Here is a 15,392-nt window from a genome sequence, read left to right as displayed (position 1 = left end):
ATTGCTGCTGTTTTCATTGTAAGAATATGCATTCTTTCTCTTTTGCTTAAAAAAAAAGTAGGCCATTGGATTTCACTCTGTAGCTGTGATCTTCATCTTAGTACTGAAAAGGCCTAAAGACAAAGCAGGCGGAGGAGGTGAGATTGTCCTTGGCATGAACACAGGGCCAAGGCTGCCCGTGTGCTGGACTGGAGGGAGCAGTGGCCCCCACAATGTTCAGCAGAATAGGTCCTTCATTCTAGCTCTGATGACATTTCCTGTCACATGTCACTGGTCATATTACCTTGTGCAAACCCCTTCCTAAAGCTGAAGTTTTTCTTTCTGTAAAATTAGGGATTGCACTATCACTCTTTTTGAAACCTTAGACATTTACATGACACAATCATATTTTTAAAAATGTATCACTATCAGGTATATGTTTAATATATTTAACAAAATCACCTCACTTCTAAATATTCAAACATGAAAAGTTTAGGGCAGAATTCCCTGTAAAGATGGTAATTAAAATAGGTACATATTTTTCCTCCCTCTTGAAAACCTCCTAAAAAAATAAAATAATTTCTTTGAAAGAAAGGCAGGAATCATATGGAAAGTTAGTACATAACATAGCAGACCTGAGAAAAGTGTTTCATAAGCCAGCAGTGGAGAACCCTGTGGACTCATCCAATCTAAAACAAAGTTTCAGGAAATGGTAGTACCAGGTACCCCTGCAAGTCAGGGTGAAGGAAAGGAAGGAGCTCAAATAAGGAGGATCAACTGACATCCTGTTCCAGAAGCAGTCTGACTCCATGGGGCTGAGTTATTGAAGGTGTATTCAATAAAGAAGAAAAAATAGAGGACATTTTAGTTCTAACTTTTACTATAGTAAAAAAAGTTTTAGTACTAAAACTTTTTCTAACTATATACACTTATAACTTTGATAAAGATAAAATTTTATATCAAAACCATAAGTAGCATCATTTGTGTAAAAGATTTCTCAAATTATTAAAAATATCATCCTATGCATTAGACACTGAGCACATCAAGTTTTATTCAACTGATCAGGGAAGAAGCTGAACAACAACCTGGTTCAAAAGTATTCAGGTTTCTCGCTATTTTGTGAGAGAAGAGAAGAGATACTTGTATAAATTTTGTCTGGCCTAGGAGATGCCAGACAAAATTGTGGACAGTGTTACCTTACTCAAAAGCAGGTTTCAATCAAAATATGCATCCTGGAGGCTAAAACCTCCAGCACTTTCCTCCCGTTCAGCCCCTAGATCACTGATGGCCAGGCCTTCACACATGCAGGGATCAGACAATTCTTATTTGTGAAATCCAAGCAGTCCAAGAAGAAAGACTTGCATATATTGATATTGGCATCTCTCCAACTAAATGTCCCAACCTGATCACCCTGTAGTAAGCTCACAGACGACAAGCCCTACTCACATGCTTAGTCAGTGCTCTCCAGCTAAATGTCCCAACCAGATCACCCTGCAGTAAGCTCACGGGCCACAAGCCCTACTCACATGCTCAGTCCGTGATCACTTTAGCATCACACACACTGAATTGAGAACATAGCCCCAAGGATTAAAGAGAACTAAGGAACAATGCTCACACAGAAGAGAGAGTGAAAACAAGCAAACAGAAGCAAAGCTACTTGGAGGACACAGACTCTGTGAGGCAAAGCAAACTTTAGAAAATAGGCAGAGAGAACTTAGAAAAATAGCAGAAGAGAACATTGTAAATCGGGAGACAGTACTTAGAAAAAACTAAACATTCAGAGAACGAAAAGGAATATTGGATTTTTCCAAATTGCTTTTTTTTGTGGGGGGGAGGGCAGGAAATGAGGAGTGTGCAAGAAATGGGAATCCATCATAGTTTACAACTTGGATGAGAATGGCATTTGCATATTCAAAATATTTTTTTTTATTATACTTTAGGTTTTAGGGTATATGTGCACAATGTGCAGGTTTGCTACATATGTATCCATGTGCCATGTTGGTTTGCTGCACCCATTAACTCGTCATTTAGCATTAGGTATATCTCCTAATGCTGTCCCTCCCCCCTCCCCCCACCCCACAACAGTCCCCAGAGTGTGATGTTCCCCTTCCTGTGTCCATGAGTTCTCATTGTTCAATTCCCACCTATGAGTGAGAACATGCAGTGTTTGGTTTTTTGTCCTTGTGATAGTTTAGTGAGAATGATGGTTTCCAGTTTCATCCATGTCCCTACATGGTGTATATATGCCACATTTTCTTAATCCAGTCTATCGTTGTTGGACATTTGGGTTGGTTCCAAGTCTTTGCTATTGTGAATAGTGCCACAATAAACATACGTGTGCATGTGTCTTTATAGCAGCATGATTTATAATCCTTTGGGTATATACCCAGTAATGGTATGGCTGGGCCAAATGGTATTTCTAGTTCTAGATCCCTGAGGAATCGCCACACTGACTTCCACAATGGTTAAACTAGTTTACAGTCCCACCAACAGTGTAAAAGTGTTCCTATTTCTCTACATCCTCTCCAGCGCCTGTTGTTTCCTGACTTTTGAATGATGGCCATTCTAACTGGTGTGAGATGGTATCTCATTGTGGTTTTGATTTGCATTTCTCTGATGGCCAGTGATGATGAGCATTTTTTCATGTGCTTTTTGGCTGCATAAATGTCTTCTTTTGAGAAGTGTCTGTTCATGTCCTTCACCCACTTTTTGATGGGGTTGTTTGTTTTTTTCTTGTAAATTTGTTAGAGTTCATTGTAGATTCTGGATATTAGCCCTTTGTCAGATGAGTAGGTTGTGAAAAAAGGCATGGGCAAGGACTTCATGTCTAAAATATTCAAAATATTTTAAATAATATTAATCAAAGCAAAATTATACCATAAGTATATGGGAAGAAGGAGAAATGGGAAGGATGCATGTGCCTGATGGGACAGTGGGAAGAAGGAGTGAAACGCTTGTTTTTTTTTTTTTTTTTTTTTTTTTGAGACTGCTCTGTTGCCTAGGCTGGAGTGCAATAGTGCAATCTCGACTCACTGCAACCTCTGCCTCCCAGGATCAACCTATTCTCCTGCCTCAGCCTTCCAAGTAGCTGGGACTACAGGCATGCGCCATCATGCCTGGCTAATTTTTATATTTTTAGTAGAGACGGGGTTTCACCATGTTGGCCAGGCTGGTCTTGAACTCCTGAGCTCAGATGATCTGCCCGCCTCGGCCTCCCAAAGTGCTGGGATTACAGGCATGAGCCAGCACACCTGGCCAAAATGCTTGTTTTTTATGGTTACATATGGACAGTTAATAGGCAATGCCAAAAGTGAAAAATGTTTAAAAAAGCAGTAACATAAGCATATTATTGGCATCATGTTCATAAATGGCAAAATAACAATTACAACAGCTTAAAGAGGTACAAAACTTCCTCTGGCAAGGGGATCATGAGAGACTGCTGTATTTTGTTTGTTTGGGGGTTTGGATTTTTTTTTTCTTTTTTGAGACATGGTCTCACTCCCTGTTGCCCAGGCTGGAGTGCAGTGGTATAATCACAGCTCACTGCAGCCTCAACTTTCTGGGCTCAAGCCTGCCTCAGCCTCCCCAGTAGCTGGGACTACAAGTGTGCACCACTATGCCAGGCTAATTTTTTATATTTTTAGTAGAGATGGGATTTCACCCTGTTGCCCAAGCTAATCTTGAACTCATGGGCTCATGCAATCTTCCTGTCTTGGTCTCCCAAAGTGCTGGGGTTATAGGCATGAGCCACTGTGCCCAGCTTGTTTTGTTTTTGGATGAAGCTTGAAGAAGTTTTTGAACTATATACACTTATAACTTTGATAAAAATAAAATTTTATATCAAAACCATAAGTAGCATCATTTGTGTAAAAGTAGATTTCTCAAATTATTAAAAATATCATCCTATGCAATTAGACACTGAGCACTTCAAAGTTTTATTTAACTGATAAACCAGGGAACAAGCTGAACAACAACAACCTGGTTCAAAAGTATTCAGGTTTCTTGATATTTTGGGAGAGAAGGGATACTTGTATAAAATTATCATTAGGTATAAAACAGGTAAATTTTCTCCAGAGTAGTAAAACTGAGTTTTAACAAAGCCACAAACATCACATTTTATATTTTTCTGCAAGTTAACTACTAACTCTGCAAGATTATAAAATTTCTAGTTTCTAATCAGTTGTGGATGGTTAATCCAAACAAAGTTATATTCCTGAGAGGGTAAAAGGATCTTCCGTGTGGTTTTTCCAAATGTTCTATTAAAAATGTCTTGCAATCCTCATTTTGCTTTATTTCCAAGTTTTGGAGCTTTTTCTTGCACACTTGCCATAAATATAACCAACTTCAAAAAATAAACACAATAAAAACAAAACAGTGTCATTAAGTTCGAAGTAGATACTGTTTGCTGCCTGCTCGGACCTGAAGATTTTCCTCTTTGTTAGAAAAGGGGTTTTTACAAGAACTAGAGAGGTATTAAAGACATATAATTACCAAAAGGAGATTTCTCTACTTGGTATCATGAGAAGTGTTAAAAGGAAAATGAAAAAAAAAAAGGCCAAATTTTTTATATAATTTGGTTTAGTGTTATGAAATGCTTTGTCTATTGTTACTTAAAATATTCTCATATTTGGTGTGCTCTCTTAATTCTAGAAACCCTGCAGGAGCTCAGTAGTTTTGCACTGCATTCTGCAAAGTCCTAGGACTGGCCTAGGGCCAAGCATGAGTCAGGAAGAGAGGGCTTGCCTCCCTCAGCCCCGACCCTGCCTGGTCCCCGTCCACTCCCAGCTCACCTTCTGCTGTGTTATGTAGTGAGCTCTGCATGAGACTTCATTTCAAGTCCCTTCCAGATACCAGAGCCTGTGATTATTAAAAGAAAAAAATCACTACAATTTGCAGTGTGTTTAGGTTGGACGGATTAATTTCTTTGCCAAGACCATAATGGGAAGACTGATTTTGTCATTTCAATTACAAGCTACCATTTAGTTTGAGCCCGGAAGTCACTTTCCTAGAGTTTCCCTCCACTTGCCTGGCACTGGAGCAATTAACAGTGGGTGATTTGTGGCTGCACTTTTACTGCTTAGCACAGGTTTATCATCTTGAAAGTTTTCCATTTGCATATATGCTATACATTCTTTGGGTGACATTTCAATATCAACTAGAGTTTAGATTATGCATTGCTTTGTACTGCACTTTCTGCTACGTGCTAGGAATCTGCAAGCCCAACCAGAGAGCTGTTGCAAACCAAGGGGAATGTGAGTTGCAGCCACCACTTACTGAGGGCTTACTATATACCAACCCCTAGTATCAAAGACTTTACCTGCATTACCTTGTTTATTCCTCAAGCCAGTAACTTAGGTTACTATTATTTGCCACATTTTATAAATAAAGAAACAGAAACTCAGAGAGGAAAAGCAATTTGCCCGAGGTCACCCAGCTCAAATAAGCAGAATTGGGATTCAAACTCAAGTATCTCTAATCTCAAAACACTCTACTATACAACCTCCCAATACTGGGAGCTTTCAGAGTGAAATGAATTGAATTTGACAGTTTTCTACTTTTAAATACCAAACTTCCTGAGCAGTCTAATTGCTGCTCTTTGGAACAAGAAGAAATGGCTATTTAAAAGAAGCAAGGGGCAGGAGGTCAAGAAAGGGGATTTTAATATCTCTATTCACAAGGGAACAGATGTAATCCTGGAAAAAGATAGCATCAAAATGAAAACCATTATATAAATTTGATGAAATTGCAAAGGAATGCAGAAAAGATAAGGGAGAGGGAATATATAGCACTGAAGATTTTATAAAAGGCAGAGAAAAGATCAAAAGTCACTGGAGGAGTTAGAAGTTGGTCCATTTGAAGGCAGGGTCTATCCATCTTGACAGATGGAAGGTGGATGATGAAACCCCCCAAGTAGCCACCAGAAATCTCTGATTGTGTTCCAGTCTGCATGGGTGTTTGGATAAGGAGAATACTCTGGAGACAGGCTGCTGGGTTGAATCCTTTCTCCCTTACTTCCTCACTGGGTGACCCTGGATAAATTACTTAACCACTCTGTCTTCAGTTTCTTCATCTGAACAATGGAGAGAGTAATGTTGCTCATCTTGATGTGAGACGATATAAAGTGCTTAGCAGAGTGCCAGGCATTTAGGAAGCACTAAAGACTGTCAGCTGTGGTCGTTGTTATAACCATGAACATCATGTTCACGTAGTACAAGAAATAGGAGACTGTAAGTCAGCAAAATGGCTTGGAGAAATAAAGGAGAAGGAAATCAGGAGAGAGGTTTACCTTTGGGCCAGAAATATGGGGAGATCTGTCTTCCCTGGCCTTGAGTGTCAGAAGTAGAAAGGGCTGGTTGGTGGGGAGAGACCAGCCAGTCTCCAGCAGAGACTGAAGTGTGGCTGCACTCGATGAAGCAGGGGAACTTGTTTTGGTAAAATAAATGCTCTAACAAAAGCTCCAGTGGCAGAGGTTCTGTTGGTGGCTCCAGAGGGCTAGAGAGTCTGGGACTAGCCAGAGTGACAAAGAAGTGAGTCTAAGGCACAAAGAGAAAGAAAGCTCTAGGTTATTCATCTCTGGATGCCAAAAGTCATTGAAAGTCATTGGGGCAGGGGGATGACATTTTTTAATAAGCACATCTTCTTTCTTTTTCTGGCCCTACCCCAACTGCAAATCTACTTCTCTCTCACTGTATAACCAACTCCTTGCAACCTTACATTAAGGGACAAAACCACACTTAAGTTTAATGCAGTAAAGCTTGCTGGCGTCCTTGTAAATGAGCATGGGTGGTCATCCATGTTTTCAGCCACCATCGATTTAGCACTTTCTTTATGTCAGGCTCTGGCTAGGTCCTGGAGACACAAGGCTGATCCCAAGCCCCCATCTCCAGAGCTAAACAGCATGTCACGTCATGGTTCTTAGCCGTCAGAATAACACACCTAAAATTTAGAAATTGCTGATGCCCAGGCTCTGTCTCAGACTACAGAATCTCCAGCAGAGGACCCAGGCATATAAGTTCTTCCAGAATTGCACATGTCATTTTTATGTCCACATCAACCTTGAGAGAACCTTCTACATTTTTTTAGATGAGAGAATTGAGGCTCAGAGAAGTGATAAGTGAGATTGCACAGCTGGCAAATACAGCATTGAACTTCAGACCCGGAGCTTCCGAAGTTAAGATTCCAAGGCCTTTCCACTTGGCCATGGCCACCCTTGTGTATGCATGGTATGCAACGCTGTGCCTAAATTCTATGCTGGTAAAATGGTCCAAGATGTAGATGAATATGCTTGAAACCCTTGCCGACTACAACAAAAGCTCAAAAAGGATCAGCAAATCTTACAGAAAGTTTAGGGACCTGTATTTAAAGTAGCCAGAACCCAATACCTGTTACAACCTGACTCACTGTAAATTTCCACCCAAGGTGGGTAATGTGGCTTCTATTATACAAGCACCATGTGGTTAGCATTATGTAACCCTAGTTTCCATTATATAACCCTAGTCCTGGGGCTCCAGAAACACTGCCTCCTCGATTTGTCCCTCCAGCCTCCAAGTGACAGTGGCTTCCTGCTGTGGCTGACTCTAGGTTACCTTGTTTGGTGTGTTGGCATTTCCGTTACCTGTATAACCGATTTCCTGCCTTAAATTTCCTCCTTATTCCAGCTCAGATCCTGACTATTAGATGAAGAAACCAAGGATTAGAAAAGTTAATATAACTGTATTGTTCTGTTCTTGTGCTGCTATAAAGAAATACCTGAGACTGGGTAATTTATAAAGAAAAAAGGTTTAATTGGCTCCACAGGCTGTACAGGAAGCACAATACTGGCATTTGCTAGGCTTCTGGGGAGGCCTCGGGACACTTTTTAACTCATGGTAGAAGGCAAAGCAGGAGCAGGCGTCTTCACGTAGCCAGAGCTGGAGGAAGAGAAAGAGGGGAGAAGTTGCCACACACTTTTAAACAAACAGATCTCATGAGAACTCACTATCGTGATGACAGCACCGAGGGAGATGGTGTTAAACCATGAGAATCCACTCCCATGATCCAATTGCCTTCTACTAGGCCCCGCCTCCAACACTGGGGATTATGATTCAACATGAGATTTTGGCGGGGACACAGATCCAAACCATACAAGAACTTAACCAATGCAGTACTAATTATTGTCAGAGCTAGTATTGTAGCTCCAAAGTTCCTGATTCCAAAGCCTAAGTTAAGCCATCTTAACTTATATTTCAGGTGACTGGTGGAATTTTTTATGCCCAGTGTAGGTGGTAATGGTGATGGAGATATGGCGATGATGATGATGGCTGGTGGTGGTGGTGTTGGTGATGGTGTTGAAGATCACCATGTCTGACCACTATTGTCTGTATCCTTTGTACAACTGTGCAGATGCAGTGTCCTGGTTGTCACGTAGATGTCTCTGACTGTGTTACAGGCCTTTACCTACCACCACATCCAGGAGATCATGGTCCAGCTGCTGCGGACAGTGAACCGGACAGTCATCACCATGGGCCGGGATCACGCTCTGATTGTGAGTAGATAGTTTCTTCTTGTCAAACGTTGCAAGCTCTTCAGCATCTAAAAATGGATTTTCTGAAAAGGCAGATCACATTGAACTCCCAGCATTGATCATTGCTTTGTTTTGGAGTACGATGACCAGATTTTTCCTGTCTGAGTTGGGAGGACTTGAGAATTAACTCAAGTTGTTGAAATAAAACAGGGCTTAGGACTTGTCTAGTTGAGTGTACCAGCACTAAATTGAGTATACCGGGAAGGGTGGACTATCACTGCTGAAGATAGAGAAGGGAGAGCAGCTTTTGTAAGTGAACAAGGTGGAACATCCCAGATTCATGTCCACTAGGAAACTTTTCCTCTGGCCTATAGTCACATGGTGCCCAGTGTCAGGGTCCTGTGAGCTTGGTTTCCTAAGGGGCTTCATTGTGTGTTGATTCTGCCCATAGATGCTGGTTATTCAAGGTCATTACTACATATTGGGCTATTCTTCTGCATAAGCAGTATGTTCTGAAGATCAGGAAATTTCTGCCCTGTCATCTGATTATTTTCCTTCTCCAGACACAGAACCCAGCTCGAACCCTTTAACCTCTGCCCATCGTGCTTTAAACCAAGGACCCAAAATTCAAATGCTTACAGGGGCCAGTCAGCAACATAAATGAGTATGCCCAACCATGTCATTCCTCTGCTCAAACCTGCCAATGGTTGTCCATCTCACTCAGAATAAAATCCAAACATTGTCAGGCCTGAAATGCCCATGCCCCATGCTCATTTATTTATGTGTTCCTCCCACATATAAAACATGATAGATGTGCTGTTTCCCTTTTTTTTGAGTCTGATATCACCTATGCATAGAGGCTTGCCTTCTCTGATCACCCTGTCTACAATTCCCAGTACCTGTCCATCCACTAAAAATCATACCTTACTTCTTTATTTTTCTAATTACATATAATTGGAAATATACATTATCTTATTTGGTTGTTGTCTAGCTATCCTCATGAGGATATGAGCTCCAGGGAAGTAAAGCATGTTTTTCTGTTTTGTCATTGCTGTGTCTCTAGGTCCTATAACAACACTTGGCATATAGCAGGTGCTCAATAAATACGTTTGAATGAATAAATGCATAACATGTGCCAGGCAGGGACTCTAATGTTTAAAAAAGGATGAGGGCCACTCAGCCCTGACTGATTGATACCATGTGGGATTGGACCATATAGTTGCTAGAATTCCCAATATTTCAAGAGAAAATGAAACTTTCCATGTTTTATGTGAAATTTTCTGATATTTCAGTGTTGGCAGTTTATTTTAAAAAATAATGTTTATAAACACTTTGTGACTCCCAAACAGCTGGATTCTCTCCAGAAAGCCACGCTGACATTCCTGCTTTACACAGTGGTGACATCCATGGAGAGCATCAGTGGTGCCAGATACTCTTGCTTTTTTGGGCCAGAGAGCCATGTAAACTGGTCTTTGTCATTCCTCTTACTTACCATCCTTCCACCTTTGAAGTATCACATTTTTCTTTTTTGTTTCTTCTTTTTTTCTTTTTTGTTTCGTTTTATTTGAGAGACAGAGTCTCACTCTGTCGTCCAGGCTGGAGTACAGTGGTGCAATCTCGGCTCACTGCAACCTCCACCTCCTGGGTTCAAGTGATTGTCTGGCCTCAGCTTCCCAAGTAGCTGGGCCTACTGGCATGTGCCACCATGCCCAGCTAACTTTTGCATTTTTAGTAGAGGCAGGATTTTACTACATGTTGACCAGGCTGGTCTCGAACTCCTGACCTCAAGTGAAGCATTTTGTAACCTCCTTTATCTTTATTCCTTCTCTTTGGAGTAAACCTAAAGATGATCATCAGTCCATTTGGCTCATTCTGTACGTAGCAGGCTTTTAATTCCCTTTCCTGTAGAACAGTGATTCTTTTAAACGGGGCCTGGGTCATAAGAAGCACTAAATAAGTGCTGTATATTATTATTTTGCTTTCTATCTGGTAGAGTGAGGCTCTCTGTCTTTTGCATTATCAACACAGGCAAGTAACTACTCAGTACTGCCAGTTCTATGAGCCTTTTGTTTGATGGCTTTTGTGGCTGGCTCTTCTAACACACATTCCTCACTGTTGCCCCATCAATCTTTACCAGGACACTCCCCTACTCTGGAATGGTCAGTAGCTCCCTGCTGCCTACCAAATTAAGTCATAAATGCATTAGCCCAATCATTTTCAGCGTCTGTGATCTGATCTGGTCACAACCACATTTTTCAGTCTTTTCATCAACTTTTTTCCGTCCAAATATCCAGCCAAAATGGATGTCTGGATATTGCCCAAACATGCTGGCACTGTCTTACATGCAGGCTTAGCCTCTGCTTCTTTCTTTGCCTGAAATTCCTTCTTGTACCTTTCAACCTGTTGAAATCCTACCTAGCTTTCCAGGTCCAGCATAAATATACGAAGCTGCTCTAGCTGGGACCACCCTCTCTTCTAAATCACCAAGCTCTCTTTACCTTTTTTTTAAAAGCAGTTTTTCCTGGCTAACACAGTGAAACCCCATCTCTACTGAAATACAAAAAATTAGCCAGGTGTGGTGGCAGGTGCCTGTAGTCCCAGCTACTCGGGAGGCTGAGGCAGGAGAATGGCGTGAACACAGGAGAATGGCATGAACCCGGGAGGCAGAGGTTGCAGTGAACCAAGATCGTGCCACTGCACTCCAGCCTGGGCGATAGAGCGAGACTCCATCTCAAAATAAATAAATAAACAAATAAATAAAAACAGTTTTATTGAAGTATAGTTACTTTAAAATTTAACCATTGAAACTATTCAGTGTGATGAGTTTTAGAAAATTTATAGCTATGCAACCATCACCGTAATTCAGTTTAGAGTATTTCTTTTACTCTCCAAAGTTCCATTTGCAGTCACTTTCTTTCCCTCCTCTCCCCAACCCTAAGCAACCATTAATCTACTTTTCATCTCCATAGATTACCTTTTCTGGAAAATTTTATATAAATGAAATCATACAATTTGAGGTCATTTGTGTCTTTCTTCTTTCCTTAGCATAATGTTTTTGAGGTTTGTCCATATTTTAGGACATGTCAGCACTTCATTTCTTTTCATTGCTGAATAATAGTACATTATATGAGCATGCCACCTTTTGTTTATCCAGTCTCTAGTGGATGGATATTTGGATTGTTTTTAATGTTTGACTATTATAAATAATACTGCTTTGCACATTTACAAACAAGTGTTGTATGAATGTGTTTTGACTTCTCCTGGGTAGAAATCTAGGAGTGGAATTGCTGGGGCATATGGGAAGTGTATGTTTAACTTTAGAAGAAACTGCCAAACTATTTTCCATAGTAGCTATAATGAGAAAAACCTGGAATTATATATTTTAAAAAGCATTCCCTGAAACTAGGAAGGAGCAAAGAGATTAAACAACGACTTGGATGAGTCCAGCTTGACCAGTAGATGAGTTTATTATGACTTACATATGAAGTACTCTTGGGTGCTGGCAGGACAGCTTTAGAGATCAGCATAACCTCCCATCCCTAAGCTGCTTTTAAGCTAATTTTCTGGCGCTTTGCCTACTGTGTGTGCATGACGGGGCTGTTTTCCTTGGTAGATTCTCAGCTACCCTCTGGGATGTTCAGGGTGTCAGGGACACCTGCTTCTCAGCTGGGCACCTTGGCCTTGGCTCACCGCCCAGCCTTTAAAGACAAGCAGTGGACATACACTCCTAAGTATAACCTGGTGGGCGACCCATCACACTACGTGGCTGTACCACTTCACATTCCCACCAGCAATGTTTGAGGTTTTGTTTACCCACATCCCCACCAAGTCTTATTATTGTCAATCCTTTGGATTATAACAGTCCTAGTGGTATTTCACTGTGGTTTTAATTTTCCTCTCCCCAGTGATGAATGATATTGAGCACATTTTCATGGGCTCTGCCTCTTTTTTTTTTTTTTGAGGCATTTTTATCTATGAACTTGTCACAGCTCCTCTCTTAGACTGTAAGACTTTAAGGCTTGTGCCTATTTGTGAAATAAATGGAGTAACAATAGATCTTCCTCATAGAGTTCCTGTGTGAATTAAATCATATAATACAGGATAAGCATTTGTACATGTGTTTCTTATGCACTGTATTCATTTATTTATTCCTTCAGCAGTTTATGAGAATCTCTTAGATTCTCAGCACAAAGACTCAGAAATGAGTTAGGCATGGTCTATGCCCTGGAGAAAATCAGACCTCTTCTGATGTGATGTCTCTCAGGCATCTCAAATGCGCTGTGCCCCAGACTCAACTCATTGCCAGCTCCCTGAAGCCCACTCCACACTCCACCTGAATTCAGGATCTCAGTTTATGGGACTGCCATCCTAGATCTCAAGCTGCCCTTGCCCCTCCCTCTCTGTCACCTGCCTGCCACTTCCATTCACCCACCGAGTCCTGCTGCTTTCAGCCCACCTGTCCCCACTCCCTCCCCACTTGGGCTGGACATGCTACCCTGCCTCTGTCCCTTGCCCTGTGTTCTCTGAGGCCCTGTGCATGCCTAGGTCACTGTGCCCATTGTGCTTATGACATTGTAAGGTAATTCTCTATTTGTAGGCTCCCCCCACATTTTGTGGACCCCCCGAGGTCAGGCACCCTGTTTTACTCTTTTATCCTCAACACCCAGCAGGGTGCCTGGCGTGCAGTGGGTACCCAAGTTTGTTGAGCAAATGAAGGCACTAATGAAATGAAATGAGTGAATGAGTGAAATAATCCCTGAAAATGCTGTCATTTCCTACCTTCATATTCTTGAATGTGCTTTCCCCTCAGATTGCTTTTCCTTATTCAACAAATGTGTTTTCTAAATATGGGAATCCACATTTCAGGGAGTAAGGAATTGCCTGTTCAGACTTTCTGGCTCATCCCTGAAGCCTTGCAAAGGTTCTAAGTTGCAAGCTGTGTCATTAGTCTCAATGACTTTGGAGTTTGCTAGTGTAATTACAATGCTAAGAGTGCTGAGAGGGGAGAGCCAGAGGCCTGTGGCAAGCATACCTCACTAGGAGCAGAAATGTACCTGAAATAGAAGGAAGCAACAAACAAGGTTTTCTGAAGATATAGCTTCATTTTCATAAAATGAGCCTTTCCAGCAATTCCTAGAATAGAAATATCTCCTCCAAATTAAAGAAAATGATGTTGGAAAGTAATTACTCAGGGGTCAAGGGTCCCTGTCTTAGCACTGAAGGCCCCAATCTAATTTTGAATTGAAATTTGACAAGGAGGAGCGATCCCCATTCCACCTGTCACTTTTAATTTTCCAGATGTGATTTTTATTGGTTAGTTTCCATTGCTTGGGAATATTAATCAATATTTGTGGTAAACACCATAAATGTCAAGTACTTTTGAAATCCCAAGAGGACCCCAAGTGGGTATAGGATGGCTGGTTGCAACTCTCATTCTTATACAGGATTAGTGACAGTTTTTTTCTTATTTTCAGCGATAGGAACATTGCAGTAAAAGGTTTTAGCCACTAAAATCACAGGAACCATGGGGCTAGGATGGATTGCTTGTTGGGCTTAGGGCTTTGCGATGACCATTCCTGATTTTTCTATAGATCACTTCCCTGAGCAACGAATTGTTGGTGACAAATGAGCAAAAGGGAATTTTGCAAAAATAAAAAGCAAATGACTTTTACATGACTAGTACCCTTTCATCTTCTCTTTGCCACAATCTAATTTGTCAGGTAACTTCTTGTTTACTTAAGTCCTAAGGAATTTAGCTTTTGTGCTGAGAAAGGGAGCATGGTTTGATAGAAGTGTATATATATATATACACACACATATATACACACATACACACACTTATATACACACACACATATATACACATATACACACACATATATATACACACACACACACATATATATATATGCTTTTATTTCAATATGTTTGGAGTACAAGTGGCTTTTTGTTACATGGATGAATTATATAGTGGTGATTTCTGAGATTTTAGTGCACCCATCACCTGAGTAGTGTGCATTGTACCTAATATGTAGTTTTTTATTCCTGGCCCCCCTTCCAAGGTCTTCCACCTTGGAGACCCTTCTGAGTCTCCAAGGTCTGTTACGTTACTTTGTGTACCTTTGCGTACTCATGGCTTAGCTCCCACTTATAAGTGAGAACATGCAGTTTTTGGTTTTGCACACCTGTGTTACTTCACTTAGAATAATGGCCTCCAGCTCCATCCAAGTTGTGGCACAAGACATTATTTCTTTCCTTTTAGTGGCTGAGTAGTATTCCATGGTGCATATATCCCACATTATCTACTCATTAGCTGATGGGCACTTAGGTTGGTTCCACATGTTGGCAATTGTGATTTGTGCTGCTATAAACATACATGTGCAAGTGTCTTTTTCATATAATGACTTCTTTCCCTTTGGGCAGATACCCAGTAGTGAGATTGCCAGACTGAATGGTAGATCTACTTTTAGTTCTGTAAGGAATCCCTATACTGTTTTCCATAGAGATTGTACTAATTTGCATTCCCACCAGCAGTGTATAAATGTTCCCTTTTCCTAACATTCATGCCAACATCGATTGTTTTTTTACTTTTTAATAATGGCCATTCTTGCAGGAGTAAGGCGGTATCTTATTGTGGTTTTAATTTGCGTTTCCCTGATGATTAGTGATGTTGAGAATTTAGATAGAATATTCTCTCTTATCAGGGAAAACAGGGAAAAAATTCTACATTCTTTCTGCAGATAATTGGCTAGTGACTTTATGCCAATTTAATCTCTCTAGACCTTGATTTTTTAATGCAATAAACTATACCATATTTGAAATCTTCTACTTAATCTGAGTTTCCCGACTTGGCTGAGAATTCCTATTCTCTTTTTCTATCTCCCAAGCTCCTGAATCAGAGACCTAAAAT

General features: G+C 40.8%; 1 protein-coding gene across 5 annotated transcripts in view; it reads left to right on the top strand.

Annotated features, from left to right (window-relative positions):
• DOCK2 (dedicator of cytokinesis 2) overlaps positions 1 to 15,392 on the top strand; it is a 445,548-nt gene that overhangs the window by 200,577 nt on the left and 229,579 nt on the right. For 4 of the 5 annotated variants that reach the window (XM_055285285.2, XM_055285286.2, XM_063642614.1 and 1 more), the window contains one exon: positions 8,408 to 8,503. The exons of the other annotated variant lie outside the window; for it this stretch is intronic. In XM_055285285.2, the coding sequence (XP_055141260.1) occupies positions 8,408 to 8,503 (96 nt within the window). The remainder of the gene's footprint in view (positions 1 to 8,407; positions 8,504 to 15,392) is intronic. 5 annotated transcript variants of the gene reach the window in all.

The sequence above is a fragment of the Symphalangus syndactylus genome, chromosome 7 (assembly GCF_028878055.3).
Source record: "Symphalangus syndactylus isolate Jambi chromosome 7, NHGRI_mSymSyn1-v2.1_pri, whole genome shotgun sequence".
In the NCBI taxonomy this organism is placed as follows: domain Eukaryota; kingdom Metazoa; phylum Chordata; class Mammalia; order Primates; family Hylobatidae; genus Symphalangus; species Symphalangus syndactylus.
Note: the sequence above shows the minus strand (reverse complement) of the source record. Positions and strands in the feature narration are given on the sequence as shown.